This window comes from Diaporthe batatas (genome assembly GCF_019321695.1).
Source record: "Diaporthe batatas strain CRI 302-4 chromosome Unknown Contig00004, whole genome shotgun sequence".
Taxonomy (NCBI): domain Eukaryota; kingdom Fungi; phylum Ascomycota; class Sordariomycetes; order Diaporthales; family Diaporthaceae; genus Diaporthe; species Diaporthe batatas.
The window spans coordinates 1039230-1057738 of NW_025408551.1; the positions used below are offsets into that span (position 1 = coordinate 1039230).

General features: G+C 56.4%; 7 protein-coding genes across 7 annotated transcripts; 3 read left to right on the forward strand and 4 right to left on the reverse strand.

Annotated features, from left to right (window-relative positions):
- Positions 1-785: 785 nt before the first annotated feature.
- KVR01_004370 (uncharacterized protein) lies at positions 786-1574 on the reverse strand. Its single transcript, XM_044793168.1, has one exon. The coding sequence runs from the start codon at positions 1468-1470 to the stop codon at positions 1108-1110; it is 363 nt and encodes a 120-aa protein (XP_044646534.1). The 5' UTR covers positions 1471-1574; the 3' UTR covers positions 786-1107.
- A 119-nt stretch (positions 1575-1693) lies between these two features.
- Positions 1694-7954, reverse strand: KVR01_004527 (uncharacterized protein). Its single transcript, XM_044783528.1, has 4 exons — positions 7531-7667; positions 7357-7454; positions 6484-7287; positions 1694-6395 (listed from the first exon to the last, which is right to left on the reverse strand). The coding sequence occupies exons 3-4, from the start codon at positions 6595-6597 to the stop codon at positions 4179-4181; spliced, it is 2331 nt and encodes a 776-aa protein (XP_044646691.1). The 5' UTR covers positions 6598-7287; positions 7357-7454; positions 7531-7667; the 3' UTR covers positions 1694-4178.
- Positions 1747-3588, forward strand: KVR01_004769 (uncharacterized protein; the record flags this gene model as incomplete). The annotated part of the gene is made up of 1 exon (XM_044784840.1): positions 1747-3588. One exon carries the CDS (start codon positions 1747-1749, stop codon positions 3586-3588), a length of 1842 nt encoding a protein of 613 aa, XP_044646933.1.
- An 807-nt stretch (positions 7955-8761) lies between the features above and the next one.
- Positions 8762-9136, forward strand: KVR01_004313 (mitochondrial 54S ribosomal protein YmL38/YmL34; the record flags this gene model as incomplete). The annotated part of the gene is made up of 1 exon (XM_044786932.1): positions 8762-9136. The coding sequence occupies one exon, from the start codon at positions 8762-8764 to the stop codon at positions 9134-9136; it is 375 nt and encodes a 124-aa protein (XP_044646477.1).
- A 564-nt stretch (positions 9137-9700) lies between these two features.
- On the reverse strand, positions 9701-11043 carry KVR01_004751 (DNA-directed RNA polymerase II core subunit RPB9; the record flags this gene model as incomplete). Its single annotated transcript, XM_044793637.1, has 4 exons — positions 9701-9737; positions 9822-9958; positions 10085-10174; positions 10444-11043. 4 exons carry the CDS (start codon positions 11041-11043, stop codon positions 9701-9703), a joined length of 864 nt encoding a protein of 287 aa, XP_044646915.1.
- Positions 11044-12722: 1679 nt separating this feature from the next.
- On the forward strand, positions 12723-15265 carry KVR01_004089 (peptidylprolyl isomerase ESS1). Its single transcript, XM_044785197.1, has 3 exons — positions 12723-13162; positions 13267-13542; positions 13767-15265. The coding sequence occupies exons 1-3, from the start codon at positions 13148-13150 to the stop codon at positions 14031-14033; spliced, it is 558 nt and encodes a 185-aa protein (XP_044646253.1). The 5' UTR covers positions 12723-13147; the 3' UTR covers positions 14034-15265.
- Positions 14630-17060, reverse strand: KVR01_004623 (uncharacterized protein; the record flags this gene model as incomplete). Its single annotated transcript, XM_044782247.1, has 3 exons — positions 14630-16485; positions 16590-16701; positions 16785-17060. 3 exons carry the CDS (start codon positions 17058-17060, stop codon positions 14630-14632), a joined length of 2244 nt encoding a protein of 747 aa, XP_044646787.1.
- Positions 17061-18509: the final 1449 nt, after the last annotated feature.

Below are 18509 nucleotides of genomic sequence, written 5' to 3' on the forward strand. Positions count from 1 at the left end.
GAAACTGTTCAAGTTCTCTTCCGCCTTTGAATAAAACCCGGGCCAGCTCGTTTTGGGACCCATTGGCCGCTTGTGTCGGATGACCACCTAGGCATTGTATGAATGGTGAACTTTCCGTGTGCGTATATATGGGGCCGAGACCGTCTCGTAGAATAATCTTGTCGGCTTCCCGAGGTCCAGTCTCTAGTCGATTGGAAGGCCTCCACTTTCATCTCGATGATGATCAAACGGCGGGCCTGATCAGGGATGGACAAGTACTAGAATCCCTCTGCCATTGGTATTGGATCTAAGTGTTAACGAAAAGATTGAGAGGGTGGTAGCCGAGCAAAACCTCCCGTCCCAACTAATGACCGATGTTTTTCACCTCGTCCTGGCCTCCAGAGTCTCCATATCTAGGGACCTCGGGACTGTCTTCCTCATTCTCCGCACGGTGATTCGAGGCTAAAAGCATCACGAGTACAGTGAGGAATAATCGTTTCCAATACTCTGAATCGACACAGTAGTAGAGCCAATTAGTTCGACTCTTTTTCTATCTTCCTAATCTGGCCGCGTCAGCCGGGAAGTCATTCTCTAACGCTACAATACTAGTCTATGTTCTCGAAAGTGTCCCGACGGAAGCCTCAGGGCTTTAATAGTACCTCACTGCTCAAGTGGTCTCCATGTGATATTATCTATTGCTTCCATTGCCTCAAATGTTATCAATGTTGTAGCCCCGTCCCTGACCCACAGTTCCGCCATTCCAGGGGACTGATTGCCTACATAATCTTTCAAGTCCTCCACTCACATTGCATTTAACCCTCAGTTTCCAACGGCAAATCTGGCCGCTTGCCAAAGCACTCGTAGCCCGGAACCAGGCCATCAGCCCCAGTGATGCCTGGCAACAGCCTCCTGATTTTCGACAATTAGAGCAAGGGTACCAAGTAGACATTGGTTCTCCTAGTAGATTGTATCTCGTTGTCTGGTAAAGTGTTTGTATATGGCCAATATTGTTGCCTCCTCGCCTCGAACATCCATCCTCTTCCAAGGTTTGGTAGTGCAAACCCTGCCCTTGCACCGTCATCCGGCAGAGAAAGGGCTGCAGTGAGCATACGCTGGATTCAAATGTTTTCAAATTACCCTGAACATGTTTGATTTGACTCCTCTCTTCAGACCCTCCGCCTTCCCGCCCTCGTACTCGATGCCAGACGCCCCACCCTCTCCGGAAATGCCCTCAAGTTTCCGTCGTAATTCCTCATCCATTTCTGCGACCGTCTTCTTCTTGGCTGCGTTCGTTGATTTGACTGAACTGTCCGAAATTAGGGGTGATTTTGTATCTCGCTCTTGTGAACTTGTTTGTGCTTCATTTACGTCGCCCTCGTTCGCATGAACGCCTGCTGCTGTTACAACGGTTGTGTGGTGGAATGATCGCACTTGTAGGAGTGGACATGGGTTTGACCGCAGTCCGGCCGCTCTTCTAATGATTATTCTCATAGTTGTGATCTTGAATTTAACGAAGGGATAAATGATGGCATTAGAGAGGGGCCATTCCCGAGGTCTTTAAACATTATATCTTCCGACGTGTACGTATGTCGTTGAAAACTTACTTTCAAACTGGGAGACACCCCCCCGGCAAGGGCCAGGGTTAGGACTGGTCACTTATTCGCCACAGCTGGGCATATGACGACGTTCCGTCTCCGCGACACCCGATCGTCTTTCCATACTGGTGCCAGCTTGTAAGAAGATGGTCTCCTTCACAATGTACAAAATATGCAGCCCTTCGACGAGATATCAACCGCGGAGCTAGGGATTGAGGACGATGTTCTAGATCGTGACATGTCATCGCAGGACCACTACCTAAACGGTGTCCCAAAATGGATGAGACCATCCGGGTCAGGTTCTCAGACAACAACTCTTGGCCGGATCCGCCATGATGTCCTGCCCACTGTCGCCAAATGGGTCACAGCGACCGTTCGCCGTCTCACCCCGGTGATAGTATCCCTCCTCCGGCCACGCCTGACGGCCCGCTACATAACCTTCTCCATCGCAGCGTTGTGGGTGACATACCGCATCCTAGCATCACAGCCACTCCTCTCAAACCGGCTCCCCGGATACACCGGGCCATATGGCGTGGGAGCGTTGGACATTGAGTACCCCCTCGAGACACCCAGGCGGGTCAGTGACGCAAAGTTCAAATCAAAATCGGACGGCGACTATGCGTTCGAGGTCGAGACGGTGCTGTTCACGTTCTACTACCCAATCTCGCACAAGGCCAGGGGCTCCGCGGCGGACAAGTACTACTGGTTCCCCAAGCCCGTGTCTGCCACGGCAAAGGGCTATGCCCGATTCCTGGGGATGGACAACTTCTTCTTCCGAGGTCTCCTCACCGCGGGCCTGTGGCTCGTGGCCAGCGGGATCCAGATCCCAGCTGAGGTCGGTGCGCCTCTTATCCCAGCAGCCGAACTCATAAACATCGACGGGACCGGTGGCGACCTGGCGGGCAGTCTGACGAACACCGGCAAGGCCGAGGGAGGAGGGAAGCTGCCCGCCATGATCTTCACCCACGGCATGCTCAGCTCACGGACGGACTACACCCACTACCTAGGCGAGCTGGCCAGCCGCGGCGTCATCGTCGCAGCGATCGAGCACCGCGACGGCTCGTCCCCCGCGAGCCCCATCATCAGGGCCGGCGAGGAGCAGGGCGCAGCACCGCGGTGGAGATACGCGTTCGGCCTGAAGGACCTAGCACCCCCGGAAGAAGGCGACGACGCCTTCGACACCGCGGCGCTCAAAGAAGCCCAGCTGTCCTTCCGCGAGGCCGAGATCGAGGCCGCCGTAGACGTACTCCGCGTCCTGGATTCCGGCCCGCCGTCGCCGTTCCCCAACTCCCGCGCACCGCGCAACACAGACATAGACATGTCGGCGTTCAGGGGCCGCATAAACACCGAGGCCCTCACCATCGCCGGCCACTCGTACGGCGGCACGGGGGCCCTGCGCGCGCTACGGCCACCAACATCAAGATCAACGTCAACACCACCCAGGCTCCCCTTCTCCGGCGGCGTGATCCTCGACCCGGGCAAGTCCAGCGGCCCCCTGAACGCGGACGTCCGGGTGCCGCTGGCCGTCATCCACAGCAGCGAGTGGAGCAAGCCCGGGCCGAGCCTGTTCTACGGGCGGCCGCACTTCGACGTGGTCCGGGACATTGTGGACGGCGTCAACAACCACACGACGACGACGACGACGACAAGCGGTGCTCCCTCTGAGAAGCCAGGGGAGGACGACGACGAAAGCGGATCAGGCGGGGGCTGGTTCCTGACCTCACTGGGGACCGCCCACCCCTCCATCACCGACGCCCCGCTGCTCGAGCCGCTGGTGCTGTCGTGGGCGACGGGGTCGGCCGTGGACGCCCGCGACGGCATCATGCAGCACGTGCTCGCCACCAGGGACTTTGTGCGGTATCAGCACACGGGCGAGCGGCGCGGGGTGCTGGGCCTTTCGGGGAGGCCCGTCGAGGACGGCGGTGCCGCGAGCAGGGAGTACGACCCTGGCCACAACGAGGGGATGCCGAAGCCATGGCGTGAGTACTGGCAGATCCATGTTGCGCCCGAATGAAAAGGGTGCACCGTAGCGACATATCCTAGACGCAGATTCGATAGAAACCCAAGGTCTCTAGCCAATGCTTGAAAAGACAGTGTTGGCTCGTGGTCCCAGTCCGGCACGATGAGTGAGATTGGACTTGTCCGTGTGAATTTGTTCAGATAGAGTGGCACACATCACAAGAATATGGTTAGAAAATGCGATTGAGAGCTAGGTATTATTTACAGACGGCTACAATGCATCTCGCCATGGGACGGGTCGGCCATTATGACGCCACCCATTTGTAATCAAGCAAAACGCTTACGCCGTGCGATGCAATACGACCAGACCAGAAGAATGCTAAACGACGCCACGGCCACCTCCTCCACTCCCTCCCCGAGGTGCCAGATGCTTCTCACAAAGCCCAGTATCAACTTCCCCCACCCTTCAAATTTCGAAGAGCCCTTGCCTTCGATCTGTCAAGTTTGGACCGGCTTGTTGAAGATAGCAATCGACCCTTTGGAGGACATATTGCGCCGATTCCTACACACGAATGTGGATGTTGATCCCAGAAGCCATAGACCTTAGAACTCGTTTGAAAACGGCCATAATGGCCATTCGAGCTTCTAGCAAGCGCCGACCTTGAAGCTGGCTTTCCTTGCCCTCGCGCTCCTCCGTATGTCAAAATCTCCCGAAGCAGGCTCGTCATCTGCCTCATCATGACGCCCCGCAAGAGAGGATTTCTTCGAAGGCCTGCCTCTGCTTCGCTTAACGTTCGTCTCGCTCTCGTCTCTTCGGGGTGTCCCGGTCTTGCTTTGCGCATGCGTCGACCTGCCGCGCACAACCAGCTCGTCACTGGTAGCAAGGAACCGATGCACTGTTCGGTGGTCGAGAACACGCTCTTCCTTGTCCCACGGGCCCTCGGGCTGCGTCTTTGGCCAAATGTACCCATACAGCTTCGAGTGGCGCTCGCAGCGTGGGCAGGAGGAGCGGGTGTAGTAGGCGTTCTGTTGGACAAACGCAGTGCTGCAGTTGGAGCACCGCACCCAGGCCATGTCTGGCTCGGCGAGAAGGCGCGGAGTCAGTTGATAGTCGCCGGGTTGGCGGTGAGAAATAGGCCTCGTGACAGGTGCCGGGGGTTGCTGCTCGCCCTGTGCTTCGTGATCTCGGTCATCGTGGTGGTCGTTGTCGTCCTCTGGAGCGGCTGGTGGTGATACGACGACAGAGGTCTCCTGTGCAGGATTGGCTTCGGGCTTTGGATGCTTCCGAGGCCGCCCACGACCGCGCTTGGCAGGTGTATCGGCGGCTGCGCTGGTGCCAGTCTCAACCGAGTCAACGACCTCTTCCGGATCCTTCGTGATAATCGGGGATGGTGAGGCAGGCTCTTCTACCACGGCCGGCTGCTGAGTCTCGGCCTCTCGGCCTCCACTGATTGCCGCTGGCATGGCGGAGCTCTGCAAACCAAAAGCAGCAGCAAACCGATCTATAGGGCTTCGAGCATCGGGCGTGGCTGCCTCTGATGGAGTGTTAAGGATGTCGTGGATAGACAAGCCTCGCGCTTTCGGTACTTGCGGTGTTTGAAGTAGCGGGCCTGGTGGGCGCTGGGCGCTCGCTGGTTCAACGAACGGGGCAACCTCTCGTAGTCCGTGAGAGATTAAATCTCCCATATCTTGCTCCTGCTTCAGGCTTTCAACAGGCGGTGCGACCTGCACGGGCTCAGACGGCATGTCGACGGGGTCAGTCGTGTCTTCCGGGGTCGTCACATCCGTGAGGACCGCTTCTCCACCCGAGGAATCAGACCTCGACAGCAGGCCACCCGACTCGGCATCGGAGCTAGCGCTACGGTCCGCAGGCATGCTAGGAGCAGGTCTGATTTCGTACTTGGTCGTCTTCTGCTTCTTCGAGGGCGTAACGGGAGGTGTCGCAAGACTCTCGCGGCCGCGCTTGCGCCTTGCTGTGGTCTCTGCCTCTCCAGCGAGGCTCGATTCGGTGGTAGAGGCTCGGTCGGCGGTGCGCAACTGTTTCAGCTTGCCCTTGCGCACCTTGGGTCGGAGGTCGGGGGTGACCGAGGGCGTCCTAGAGCTCGAATCTCCTCTGCGATGCCGGTGCCTTCCGCGCGTGTTATAGCCCTGCGGACCCTCAATGCTCTTCTTGACCGGCACAAACCCGTCAGGCTGCTTCCAGCCATTCACAAGGTCGCTCTCACAGGTCTGGCATAGACACTCGCAGTTGTTCTCCCCGAAGTAGTTCTCGCCGTACGTCACGGTGATTTCCTCTCCCTCTTTAATCTGCCTGACCGCAACGATGTCAATGCCGGCCTGACCAGTAATCACAAGCTTGGCATTGGCGCCGCAGTCATGGTTGGCGAAGCGCGCGGGACCCATGAACAGGCTGGTCATCCTACTCCTGCTGCTCACGACGATGCTGAAGTCCTTCTTCCGAGAGGACAGGACCTCCTCCTCCTCTGGTGTGATGACGACCTGTATCCCAGAGAGGTATTTGATCTTCTCGTTTCGTTTTATGGGCCTCCGCGCAACGATGGAGGCCTCGTGGGTGGTGACAGTGTATCTATTTGTGCTGCTGACCTCGAAGGGGCAGTCGGGGAGGTAGATCTGCATGTAGCGACGGAGATGTTGTTTGAAGTCGGCCTTCTCGTGGGGGGTCTTGAGCGCATTGTAGAACCTCCTGAGGCCGTCTGTCGCAAGCAGCTTCTCCTCGGCGAGGTCGACATTGGGGGTGACAATCAGATGGGTCTGGATGAGTTTACTGATTTCGTCTTCTTTGACACCTCGAGAAGGGTGGTAGGAGGTTCGGTTTTTCGGGATCGTGGTCCAGTACCAAGCCTGCATGCGGGTTAGCCTTCCAACCATCCAATGCGACCGGCCCGAGCTGCAGGGTCTTGCAACGGGAAGGGTTTGGGCTGTTGCATACCCTATCGATGAGGGCGTCGGTGAGCATATCATCGTAAGAGGACAATTGGGCCAAGGTCAAGGTGTGTTTCTTTGCACCGCTGGATGCGCCGGGCACCTTGGGCATTCTGGGCATCTTGCCAGATTAGCAGCCGGCACCGGATGCCGTGCTGTGTCGCGGACGGGTCGTACGACAGACAACAGGGAGGAGGGCAGGAAAAATTCGACAGACAATCAAGCGCCTGAGCGCAGGTTGTGGGTTGAGGGGCAAGGAGGTCGCAAAGTATGACAATGAGTTGAATGAGCGGACGCAAGACTGCAGATGATCCTTCCCTCAACTGCGCCTGCAAGCGGGAGTGCTAGAGTGGAGCACGTGGACGGCCAAACCGGAGTGGAGCGGGTGGTGAATTTGGGTCCAAGTACGGGACAATCGTAACACACAGGGGGGTGGAGAGAGGGAGAAAGAGAGAGGAGAGGCAATTCAGCCGACCCTCTTCCAAGAAATGCACTCGGCAGGCGTGTGCAGTTGGGAGGAAGAGCGGCTGAGAAAGGAAGGGAAGGGTGGAGGGAGGGAAGGGAGTAGATGGGTTAGGAAGGAGGACGGGAACAAGCGTCCCTTCCCCAACCTAGCGCACTCTGCGTCGGGAATAGTTAGTTCAGAAATGTCGAGGGTTTGCGAACCACGGCTGCCACGGTGGCTGCCACTTTGATAGTGTGTCGGTTTTGGGTTGGACTGGGCTTGGGCCGGTCTGGGTCGTGCGTGGTTGGATCAGTTTGATCAGGCTTGTTTTGCGGTGGCTGTTATTGGCATGAGAGTCCCGAGAACCTAAACTGTCAAGGAGCAAAGTCAGAACGCAGGGACGGCCGGAACACTAAGACGGCAACTGACACGGACATCAAGTATTTGTTGTTGTTGCTGCTGGTGCTGGTCACTCTCACAGGATTGTGAAGCCAAGCCGGCCATCAAATTGAGAATTGAGTAAGTGAAGCCCTCTACCAGCAGCCGCTTTCGTCATTAGCCAGGATTTAATGGCGGTGATATGCTTTTTGCTGCATGATACACACGTACATAATGCCTACTCAAGTACCTACTAGTCCTAACAAGACGGGAATGACCAAGGACCGGGTGTCCGGTGAGTGGTGGAGTGAGAAGAGGCGAAACAGGCCCAAGGAACGAGAAAGCGAAGGGGGGACTGGGGGTTGGGGGTTGGGGGCTGGCCAGGAACACAGATACTATACGTACAACAGATATTTGTACTTAATTAAGTACGTACTCGGTACATTGAATTAATAAAGCAACGTATAATTGTTTGCAGAGCGTCAGACCGTCAGACCGATAAGCCGAGTCAGGCAACGGAACAGGACCAGACACTCGAGCCTGCTTCTATGTCTTTCTCTCTGTCTGTCTTTCTATCGGCCAGTCGTCACGAGGAGGCCAAGGTCAGAACAGTGGCCATGTCAAGAGGAAGAATGCAGAAAGGGTAGGGCTGCCGGCAAGGACGGACAACGTTTTGGATGAACCTAGAGCAGGGGGAAAGTAGAGAATGCACAAACTTGAATTCTAATCTTACTGTGTTTACCTGTCTGCCCCCATCAGCTCACCCGGTCGGTCGGAAAATGCAGTGGCCGGGCAACGGACGGGTCCAGACAAGCAAGGCTTGGACTGGCGAACTTGTTCCGGACTTGCGCATGCAGGCCAGATGCAACATGGCATGTGTGTGCGACGTCAACTCATTTGGAGGCGGCCCGAGCAGCTGCCAAGCTGGCCTGGCCGGCCTGGCTGCGAGAGACAGGGAGAGACAGTGCCGAGTCGTGGGCGGCGGGCAATTTTCGAGGGCAGAGCTGGATGCCAATGGGAAGGGAGGGAATAAATATCTGGTGTACGGATACGTACTGTGTACTGTGTACGGAGTAGTGCGGTATGTAGGTACGGAGGTACATAGTGTACTTGCAGAGGCCCCGGCAGTCCCAGGCCCCCGGCAAGACGGTCCCGCCGCCTTGAGCTTGAACCCGGCAGAATTTCTGAGAGCCTCTGGGCTTGGCCGATCGACCACCGCAGCCGAAGCTCACCACGTCGTGTCAAGCAACAACCTCACCACACCACACCAGTACGAGGAGCGCGGTCGTGGGGGCAAGAGACGGTCAAGATGATTCAATTAAAGGTGAGCAAGCCCATCCATCCACCACCAGGCCCCATGTCCCTCCCCCCCCCTTCGACAAGTCCAGAAAATAAAACATATAAAAAAAGAAATAAAGACAAGACTAACTCGTCCGCCCTGCTCCCTCGCCACCGACAGTCAATGCTCAACTGCATCGACAACTCGGGCGCCGCCCTGGTCGAGTGCGCCATGGTCGTTGGGCAGAAGCGCCACGCCAGCATCGGTGACCGCATCGTGTGCGTCGTGCAGCAGCAGCGCGGCGCCAACGCCGAGGGCATGAGCGCCGCCTCGGGCAACAAGGTCAAGCGCGGCGACATCCGCCACGCCGTCGTCGTCCGCACAAAGTACAAGGTCCAGCGCCCCGACGGCAGCGTCGTCCGCTTCGACGACAACGCCTGCGTCCTCATCAACAAGGCCGGCGACCCCATCGGCTCCCGCATCAACGGCGTCGTCGGCGCCGAGCTGCGCCGCAAGAAGTGGAGCAAGATCCTCAGCATGGCCTCCATGCACGCCTAGGTGTGTTCCTTCCTGGTGTTGCGCTGGGGTGGGGGCGCAGTCACACGGATATATCTTGGAATACGCGGGTGGATGAAGACCGCCCAGGTTTGCGTTGCACACCAGAAAGAGAGGAGCCATCACGGCTCCGGGAATGCAGCTCGAGATTGGCAGGCATGGCGGCGGCGGCGGCGCGGGTGGACGATGGCTCTTGGTCTAGTCCCCCGCTTGACACAAGACGATCAACACAGAGACGTGGTCGGAAGACGCGAACCGGCTGTACTACTCCGGCGCGAGCTGTTGAAGGGGGTAGACAAAGAGCTTTGCGCAAGGTTTTACGTGGGTGTCTATTGTAAATTTACACAGTCAAAAACAAAAAATCGAGATACCGTCACGACTGGTGCATCCCAAATCACGCGACGCATGCGCGTGGAATTTTGTTTTCCTAGAATTACAATGCATTATCTTTCCTGATTTCATGTTCCAGATGTGCAGGCCATGACCGCTAACGCCAAGCTACTCTGCAACTTGTATAAGACACATGTTTGGACCTTTTCGGATACGTGACCGACGGGGCCGACCAGTTCACTGCTTTTCATCGTTGCTGGCATCTGCGCCACAGCTGTCATCTCCTCCACAGCAGGTATCTCCACCATCACTGTTTGTCTCCTGGTCGTCATAGTCGCCGAATAAATCCGAATAGGACTTGACGCGTTGCAGATCGCAGAGAGGATTCGGGGTTTCATCGTTGCTGGCATCTCCGCCACAGTCGATTGTATCCTCGTCGTGCAAGTCGCGGGGAGAATTTGGTATCGTAGCATCGTTGGGTAGATCCTCCCTCGACTATTGGTAGATATCACCACACTCGCAGCAGACATAATACAATTTCTAAGGCGTAGATGAAATGTCAGACACCTTCCAGACAAAGCATACGTAAAGCGGAGGGCCTGTGAGGCGGTCATGACTTACCATTCCCGTGTCTCTCGTCCGCTGCTGGGACTGGAAGAAGACCGCCTCGTTGTGGCCACACTTTGGGCACTGCCGGTTGGCACGAGGAAGCTGTCGTACAGAGATCACACGTCAGCAGCAGGTTCTTGAACAGGAGAACAAAATGTCTTGTATCCTCCCGAAGACGACCCGCTTCTGAAGACACCGTCTTCCCTGTCCCGATGGCTGCTGGGCCAGCTGTGTGTGGTGTGCTCTGATATGGACATGTGCAGCCAGTTTAGAATTATGGGCGACCGGGTGGCAACGTGTTGGATGTTGGTGTGGTTACATATTTTTGATTCGCATTTCGACCAAGTGCGCGTCCGCTAGGCAGTCGCGACCTCGCTGGGGCCGCTGCGGAGTTCAGTGCCCGCAATCGCAGGCTCGTTCTCGGGCTCCCAGTCGTCCATGTCCTCGTCCAACTCCATGAGGCCGGCCATGTCGACAATGTTGTTCATCATGCGGTTCAGGGCGTCTTCGTCGACGATCATCTGCTCAAGGAGCTCCTCCTGGTAGGTCTCGGGAGGGCTGGAGGGGACGTCGTCGTCGTGGTGTTTGTCGTTGGGGGAGATGACGGCGGGGTGGAGTCCACAATCAGAGCACATAATGACCTGGCCGCAGCAGCCACAGATGACAAGGGCAGACTTCTTGTTGGAGGAGGGAGACGGAGGAGGGGCATCACCAACCGTTGGATCGGAGGTGACGTCCTGGGTGACACCGGCGGTCTCGCCGACCTCGTTCTTCAGCTTGTTGCGGTAGATGCAGTTGGAGGTGGCCTCCTCGGTGTGCTGGCAGGTTCGGCAGGTGTACATGAGTCGGCGGGCGTCCTTGTCCTCTTTGGGGTAGAGCATGTTGGAGCACTCGGGACAGAACTTGAAGGTGACGGGCTCGTCCTTGTCGACGGAGGGACCGTTGTCGTTGGGCGAACTTGGCGAGGACATCTTGTCGGTCGAGGACGGCGTGTTGCGAGTTGAGGGTTGAGATTCGAGACTGTGTGGGAATGTTTGTTGGTCTCGGGAGGCACCTGGACGCGTTTGGATCGAGGCGGTGTTGTGTGATGATGGTTGTTGGAGTGTCGAGGTGGGCAAAACAATTGAATGTTTTGTTTGATGGTTGATGGGGAATTAGCAAGCCAAGGCAGGGGAGCCGAAAGCAGGTGGATGCAGCGTTTTGATGTGGAGCGGGCGGCAAGACAGGCGTAGGGCGGAGGGCGGCCAAACGGGCACTGGGTCAAGTGCTTTGGGTACCTAGGTACCTAACCAGGCAGGCCCAAATTTGGTGTGACGAATCAGGAGACGATCGCAAGGTTAGGTGGGGCCGCCGCTTTGTCTAGTTGCTTCGATCAGTTGATGTCTGGAACCCACGATGACTCTCTGGTCTGCTGCTTTCTGTCCATTAAGATGGAAAAAGAAGAGGGAGGGAAAACAAATGGCATGGGTGGATTTTGAAATTTTAGAGGGAACAGTCTGTGCCTCTATCGACCTTTGCAAGCTTCTGCCAGTAGTCTACTGTGCTGTCAACTCGGTTGGCTTGTGGTCATTATTGTCCAGCAGCCAACCCCACACACATGTTTCTGGAAAAGAACATGTCACCAGAAAAGATGAAGGACAATTCTGGGAATCCTTCAAGTGCTTACGCCAAAGAGCCTCCATTCTTTCTCTTCCCTTTTTGTTCACAGATCCGATAGATGGAAACATGGTGTTACTGCCGGGATAAGATTTGGAATATATTTTCAGCTTCAAAGCCCCATTTTGACGGAAGCCAAGATGACCCCAAACTTACAGCACCTCCCAGTCAGTTTAGTGATCGGGTGGACGAAGTAGACTACTGTGTGCTCACACTACAGAAGAGACTAGATAGATTATTTGGACTATAATCACCGTAGAATAGAGGCTCATGTGGTTGTGGGTCGATATTGCCATCACACAGATGGAGCCATTCGTTATGTGTCACACCAGAACAACAGTCAGGAAAGGATCAGTCACAGTTGGATGCAGATGGGGACAAGGTCACCACGACCCATGACCACCAGTCCAGCCGTCCCCCCTGCTATTCATTCTCATTCATTCGTATAGGGGATACGGATAGCCTGGGATAGTCGCCACAACTGCTGCTTTGAAGTGCCCACGCGACCCCTCAGCCGCACGTGATCCCCAAACTCTGTCTTTGTTGCTTTGTACTGTGCCAATCTGAAACCGGGCGTCGCATGCTGCTGAGGTTCGGAGTGGTGTAGATCGTCCTGGTGGTACCGTAGTAATACTGTGCGTGCTCTGCGAGGTGCCTGGCGTCAGAGGGGGGAACTGAGGGGCTGAAAAAGGCCCCGTGATGTGGTTCCTACCTTGGTGTTCCGTCAGTTAGAGTGCCTCCCACACGACCCCCAAAGATGTGCTTGCATGACTGCCATGACTGCTACTTGACATGCCCTATACGGACTGGACATGTTCGATCGAGCCCACCCAAGCCCACGCGGGAGCCGTGAGGCCATAGGTGGGTGCCTGGTGCCCCACAGTTAGTTGCACTAGCACCTGTGCCTGCACTACTTTAGGCGCAGAGGCGCAGAGGCACAAAGGTGTGCCAGTGCGCCAATGTGCTCCTGGACATGTCACCCACCGGGCAGGCAGGCAGGCAAGCAGGCTGGTGGCAGGGCAGGTCAGCTTGTCCTCCCCCACGAAGGCGGGGGCACTGAGCCAGTGAGCCAACCCCCCATCCCAGCAGCCTCAGCCGAGAAAGCTACCCCCTTGGAGCTCAGGATCCTCCCCGCCCCCGCCCCAGCTGTCCCCGGCCAGTAAGACCTTGGAAGGCGCTGTGGGAGACCCACTCCCTGCACGTCACTTGGACAACCTCCTAGGCGGCTTAGCCTGCCTACTTACTTTGACCTTGACCTCCAACTCGATCCTCATCCCGTCCGCACCTCTTGCTTGTCACCTTGATTCCCCAAGCCTCGACAGCACACATATAAGCCGTCCGTTCCCTTGGATTTCTCAGCCGTGCTATACACCAAACGCACACAATTGCTTGCGCTCATCACAGACAAGGTCATTGAATATGGCAGACACTCAAGTAAGCCCTGTCCTCCCCCTGCCCTGCCTTGTTTACTTTGGAACTTTACTATGGCAAGAGACAATGAACCAGTCCTTGCTAACTCGCCTCTGCCCCTGGCCCAGCCCGAGACCGGCCTCCCCCCCAACTGGGAGGTCCGCCACAGCAACTCAAAGAACCTGCCCTACTACTTCAACTCGAACGACCGCAACTCCCGCTGGGAGCCCCCACCAGGAACAGACACCGAGAAGCTCAAGGTCTACATGGCCAAGTTCCACAGCCCCAATACCGGCTCCGGCGCCGCTAACACCGGCGCCGGAGGGGCTGACTCCGGCAAGATCAGGGCCGCCCACTTGCTTGTCAAGCATAACCAGAGCCGGAGGCCAATGAGCTGGAAAGAGGTACGTTGGGATGGAAGGGGCGGGGCAATGAACAACCTCGCATACGAGGAGGAGGACACACGCTCGGCGAAGTGCTGCTGCTTCTGGCCGCCCTTCGGGTCTGATATATATCCAAAGGGGATGCGCTGTCCAGCCTGGTCACCAAGGCCGCGAGCACATCGACGCGGCCGAGCTGCAGGAGGATAAGAAGCTAGACAAGAGCTGACATTCTCATTCGCGCACAGTCAAACATCACTCGCAGCAAAGAAGAAGCACAAAAGATCATCGAGGCCCACCAGGAGCGCATCAAGAGCGGTGAGATCTCCCTCGGCGACCTCGCAGTCACCGAGTCCGATTGCAGCAGCGCACGTAAGAGGGGCGACCTGGGGTTTTTCGGCCGTGGCGACATGCAGAAGGAGTTCGAGGACGCCGCGTTCGCGCTCCAGCCCGGTGACATCTCCGGCGTCGTGGATACGGCCAGCGGCCTGCACTTGATTGAGCGCCTGGAGTAAATATTTTTGTGCTATCTAGGACCGGGCACGGGGAAAAGGGCATGGCGAAGAATGGCGCCATTTGGTGTCGGTGCAAGACGCTCAGCCGCAACGGCTTTTTACTTGAATCTTGCAAATTTACTGAGACCATCCATGGGCGAGGAGAACAGAGGGAATGAATGACCCCTCGGCCGAAGCTCCGTCAGCAGCATCGAGTGTGACTATGCAAACACCAAGACGAGTCGTACATGTGCCGCACACATTGGAATTCCTCATGGTGCTACGATCGTGGTCGGCAACCTTCGTTGGCAGACCTGATGTGCACCGTAAATCTACCTACCGCCTGCCTCGACATATGAAATACCCACTGCTCCCAATAACCCAAAGCCCGTCATGCGCCGCCAAAATCAATCACAGATCTATGTCTTCTATGCAGGCAAGCAGGGTATCTGGCCCAGTTTCAAATATGACATCCCATGCAAACCCAGCCGTCATGCGTGCTTCGTTTCGTCTATCCAGTTCATCGTTTTCATCAACACACAATAGGAAATCCCAGGTCTCTCCAACATGATTCATAGCAATCCCTTTCCGGATCGCTCATTTCCGTCCTGCTCATGTCATAACATCATCACCGCCTGCGCTTCTTCGCCGCCGACTGTCCTCACCAGCCACTCGGTCAATGGGCCCCGGATGGTGAACAAGACCGTGAACACCCCAAACATGGTCATCGACAGCGCAGAGTATGGCGCAGCGCGGCTGTTTTGCTCGTACAGATGGGCCGTCCCCATAGCCGCGGCGTTGATCCCAACGGTCACGCCGGCGGCCACGGTGGGCACGACGGACAAGGCGTCAGGGCTGACATCTCCGTGCGCTTGTGCTTGGTCGTCGCTGTGTGTCGGCTGAGAATCCATGTTGGCGCCCGTGCTGTGGTCATTGTTCTTCAACGTGACGCCGGTTGGTCCCCATGGGGCTGCATCGTCCTCGTCCTCCGGCCTCCGCTCGCCGATGTGCGTCGCATCGGAGCTGTACCTGACATCTCGGTCACTGCTGGGCTGGGGCTCCTCGTCCCTTTGAACAATGCCTGCAACCTCGCCGCGAACTGGAGTTGGTGCCAATGAATCCAGTTCATGATGCTCGTGGGCCCTGTCGTTCCAGACAAACCCGGTCCAGCCGTTATGTATGGGTGCTTCTTCGGATCTCCCAGCCCCTGCGGCGAAAATGTGGCCCGGTGCCAAGAACCCAGCAACAAGCTGGAAACAGATCCCATTGACCACCACGCCCACGGCGTTGATCCCAGCGTCGCCACCCAGGCTCTTCATCGCCGGCCCGCCCAGCGCGATGGTGGCGCTCCTCGCTGCAAAGCTGAGGCTCCACGAGGCCGGGACGACGCCGAGGGCGTGGGCCAGCGTGGGCCAGGCCACGATGTTGAGGACCGAGGCCAGGAGACAAGTGACCACCACGGTGAGCCCGCCCGAAGACACGATCTGGTGCCTGTACTCGAACAGCTTGAGCCCCCATGACACGATGCCTGCGTTGAGGATGGATGTCGCCACGTCTCCCGCGCCGATGGGGACGGAACCCGGCCGGAATTCGTCGTCGCCGGCTGCCGTGGGTCGGATGTTGACGTGGTTGGCGATTATGTCTGAGACCGTGTTCTTCGTGCTAAACCCTGCGATCACGGCAGCGCTTGACTGGTGGCGTATGCTGGACTTTGTAATCCCGTAGCAGACGAGGGACAGCGAGGTCCAGAGCACCGGGTTGAGAAGGGTAGCAGCAGCTGTGAGCGCTCTTCTGCGATTGTGACCCTGGCTTGCCAGCTGTTTCGTCCGCAGCTGAGCGGAGCTGAAGGTCAGCCAGATCGTGAAGAGAAAGCTCATGTCGGTGTAGATGTCGTTTCGTTGCAGGAAGGAAACAGGCAAGCCCACAAGGAGCAGGGATAGCAGAGAGATTGTCAGAAGAATGTTCTGTGAAAGCCATATGAAAACCACGGCGAAGACTGCGTTGAACGGCGAAGGGGATAGTGCCGCCCTCTCCGTAGCTATGTTTGGTGCCCTGTGACCGCCCCGTAATTGCTGTTGGCCGTCACCAGGCCGGCAGTGACCATCTTGAACTTTTTTCACACTTCTCGGCTGCCCGTTGTGAGCCGTTTCCGGACCATTCAACTCATTCATGTCACCAGACATGGTACACAGCGTCGATGTATCACTGATGTGCTTCCGGGAACGCTGGCGTCGTCTGTCTTCCTCTGCAATGCGGCCCAAATCCGAATGGGTCGATCCACCGCCGTGACGCGGGGCTTCGGTTCGGAAATTCATCTGCGGGGGGTCATGGCCAGAAATGTATGTTTGCGTTCGTGCTGCCTCGATATCCGGCACAGGGCTGCACCGCAGGCAACGTGCTATCTTTGTGGCTGCCAGTTGCACGTGGCATGCAACGACGTAAACCAACATCGAGTTCAGTACGCCCGTCACAACTGTACAACGCCACAGTCCGTCAGCCGTGACCACTTGAGTGCGGTTTCCCTCATCTCCTGAGAGGCGAAAACGAGTTATAACGCGGTCAGCTGAGGCAACGCACCGAATGCTGCTACGAGCAGACCAACTTGGTTGTTGTTCGCAACTGAGTGGCCAATAAGATTCAGGAATGGCACTGTAAAGCCAATAGACATGTGCTTGTTCAGGATTTCCGTCTGCCAGAAGTGAATGTCAGCACATGTCTCCGCCTAGAGAACATTAAACAGTGGTGGGATGGGCAGAGAAGGCTGCCACTCACCGGAGCTCTGAGAAACCTGCGATAGAATTTGTCGAGCCCCTGGCCGGGGTCGTAAAGAAGCAATTGGAGTGCCCATATGGTGAGCCACACGAACACCATGGCGACGATCTGGCCCGGGAACTCCAGGCCAGCGGACCAAAACGGCTGGTTCCAGGCGCATATGAGTAATTGGGCCACAAAGAAGAACACAACGGCAATAAAAATATTGTAGTAGTGCTTCACGTTCTCCGAAGTGTCGACCAACGCCCCGATCCAACCACCTTTGATTGAAATCATTGTAAGGATGCTTCACGTGTACATCTCTCGCCTGGACTCCCTGGCGTTTGTCGTCCCATCAGCCACTCAATGGCTTGCCACACAGAGAGTGTAAATTTGATGGGAAAGGGTGGCAGGCAGGTATTCAGATGACAGGTATCAGGGTGACTTGCATGCGACGGTGACTCGCATCCAACAGGTTAAGTGAGACAAGAGTAAACAGTCCAGGCGAGTGAGTTCCCGGCTGGTCCACACGATCGGTTCAGGGTGAAACAGAAGTGGAGGGAAAAAGTACGTCCAGATCAAATATAGACAAGCAAACTTGGGAGGCTCTCTTGTGACAGCCTGGAGAATCGGGGCTGTGGACAAGATATAAAGACACACAAGAGCACAACAGAAATAAACACGGCATGCAGAAAGAAGGGGACCCAACACGGCAATCGCGTTTGAAATGCAGTGATTCCATGTACAAGAGCAACATGCGTCGGACAAGGCGTACTATCATGGACCCTCTTGAAAATGGCCCAGATTTGTGCAGCAGTACCGCCTAACGTTGCCCGTCGTGCTTGAGTCTAGTGTGAGGTTGACACACGCATACGCCTGGATGCTCAGCCATCATACCCATCGCGCCGAAGAAACCTAAGTGACGTGGGAGGAGAAGAACAGAGAATTCTACAGGACGCCATTCCCCCTGCATGCTCGCATATATCCTCTGTTTGCTCTGATGACCGAGCATTTCAGCCCCGTGAGTGCGAACCCGCTACCCGTATGCTCGTCATGCATGTAACAAACGGATAGACGCCTGGCTGCGTATTGTGACGTGTTGCCAAAGCTCGCGTGTCTTTGTTGCTCGGAGAGCCCGTGAAAGAAGAGTAAGAGGGCCTAGAGGCATGACAGACGGCGTTCGACCACGACACGAAGCCACACACTGCTAGACTCTCGTCGTTCGATCACTGTTCCCGAATGTCTCAGGTACAGAGCAAGACATGTTGACATGCCCAACGGTGGGCAGAAGGTTGAGCGGGGCTGCCAATCGGCCGCCAACCTTACCCCGTATGTTGTAAGAGGGCAGTCTTGACGCGGACAGTCGGTGGGCCTCGCCTAAGTATAGTCTGACAGCCAGGAGCCAACTATGATGGATATGGGAGCACTGCATGGGCGAATAAGAGACCGTCCCCGATGGTTCAGAAGGTAAAGTCCCGCATCATTCCTGGCTGCATGTGGCAGGGCCAAACAAAAGAAAAGTCTCCGGCCTAGCATCCAGTGGCCAGAAGCCACATTCAATGCATGGCATGAAGACGCCGATGCTGCGGGTTGTCGACTTCGCACCGAGAGTTTAACTAAGGGGTAAATCGACATCTTCTGTTCGCCTAAATTGGACATTCGCCTTCTACATGTTCAGCCGCGTGTCTTGTTGACATCTCGCTATATTGTGACAAGAGGCGAAAACAATCATGCCGTTAGTTGAGT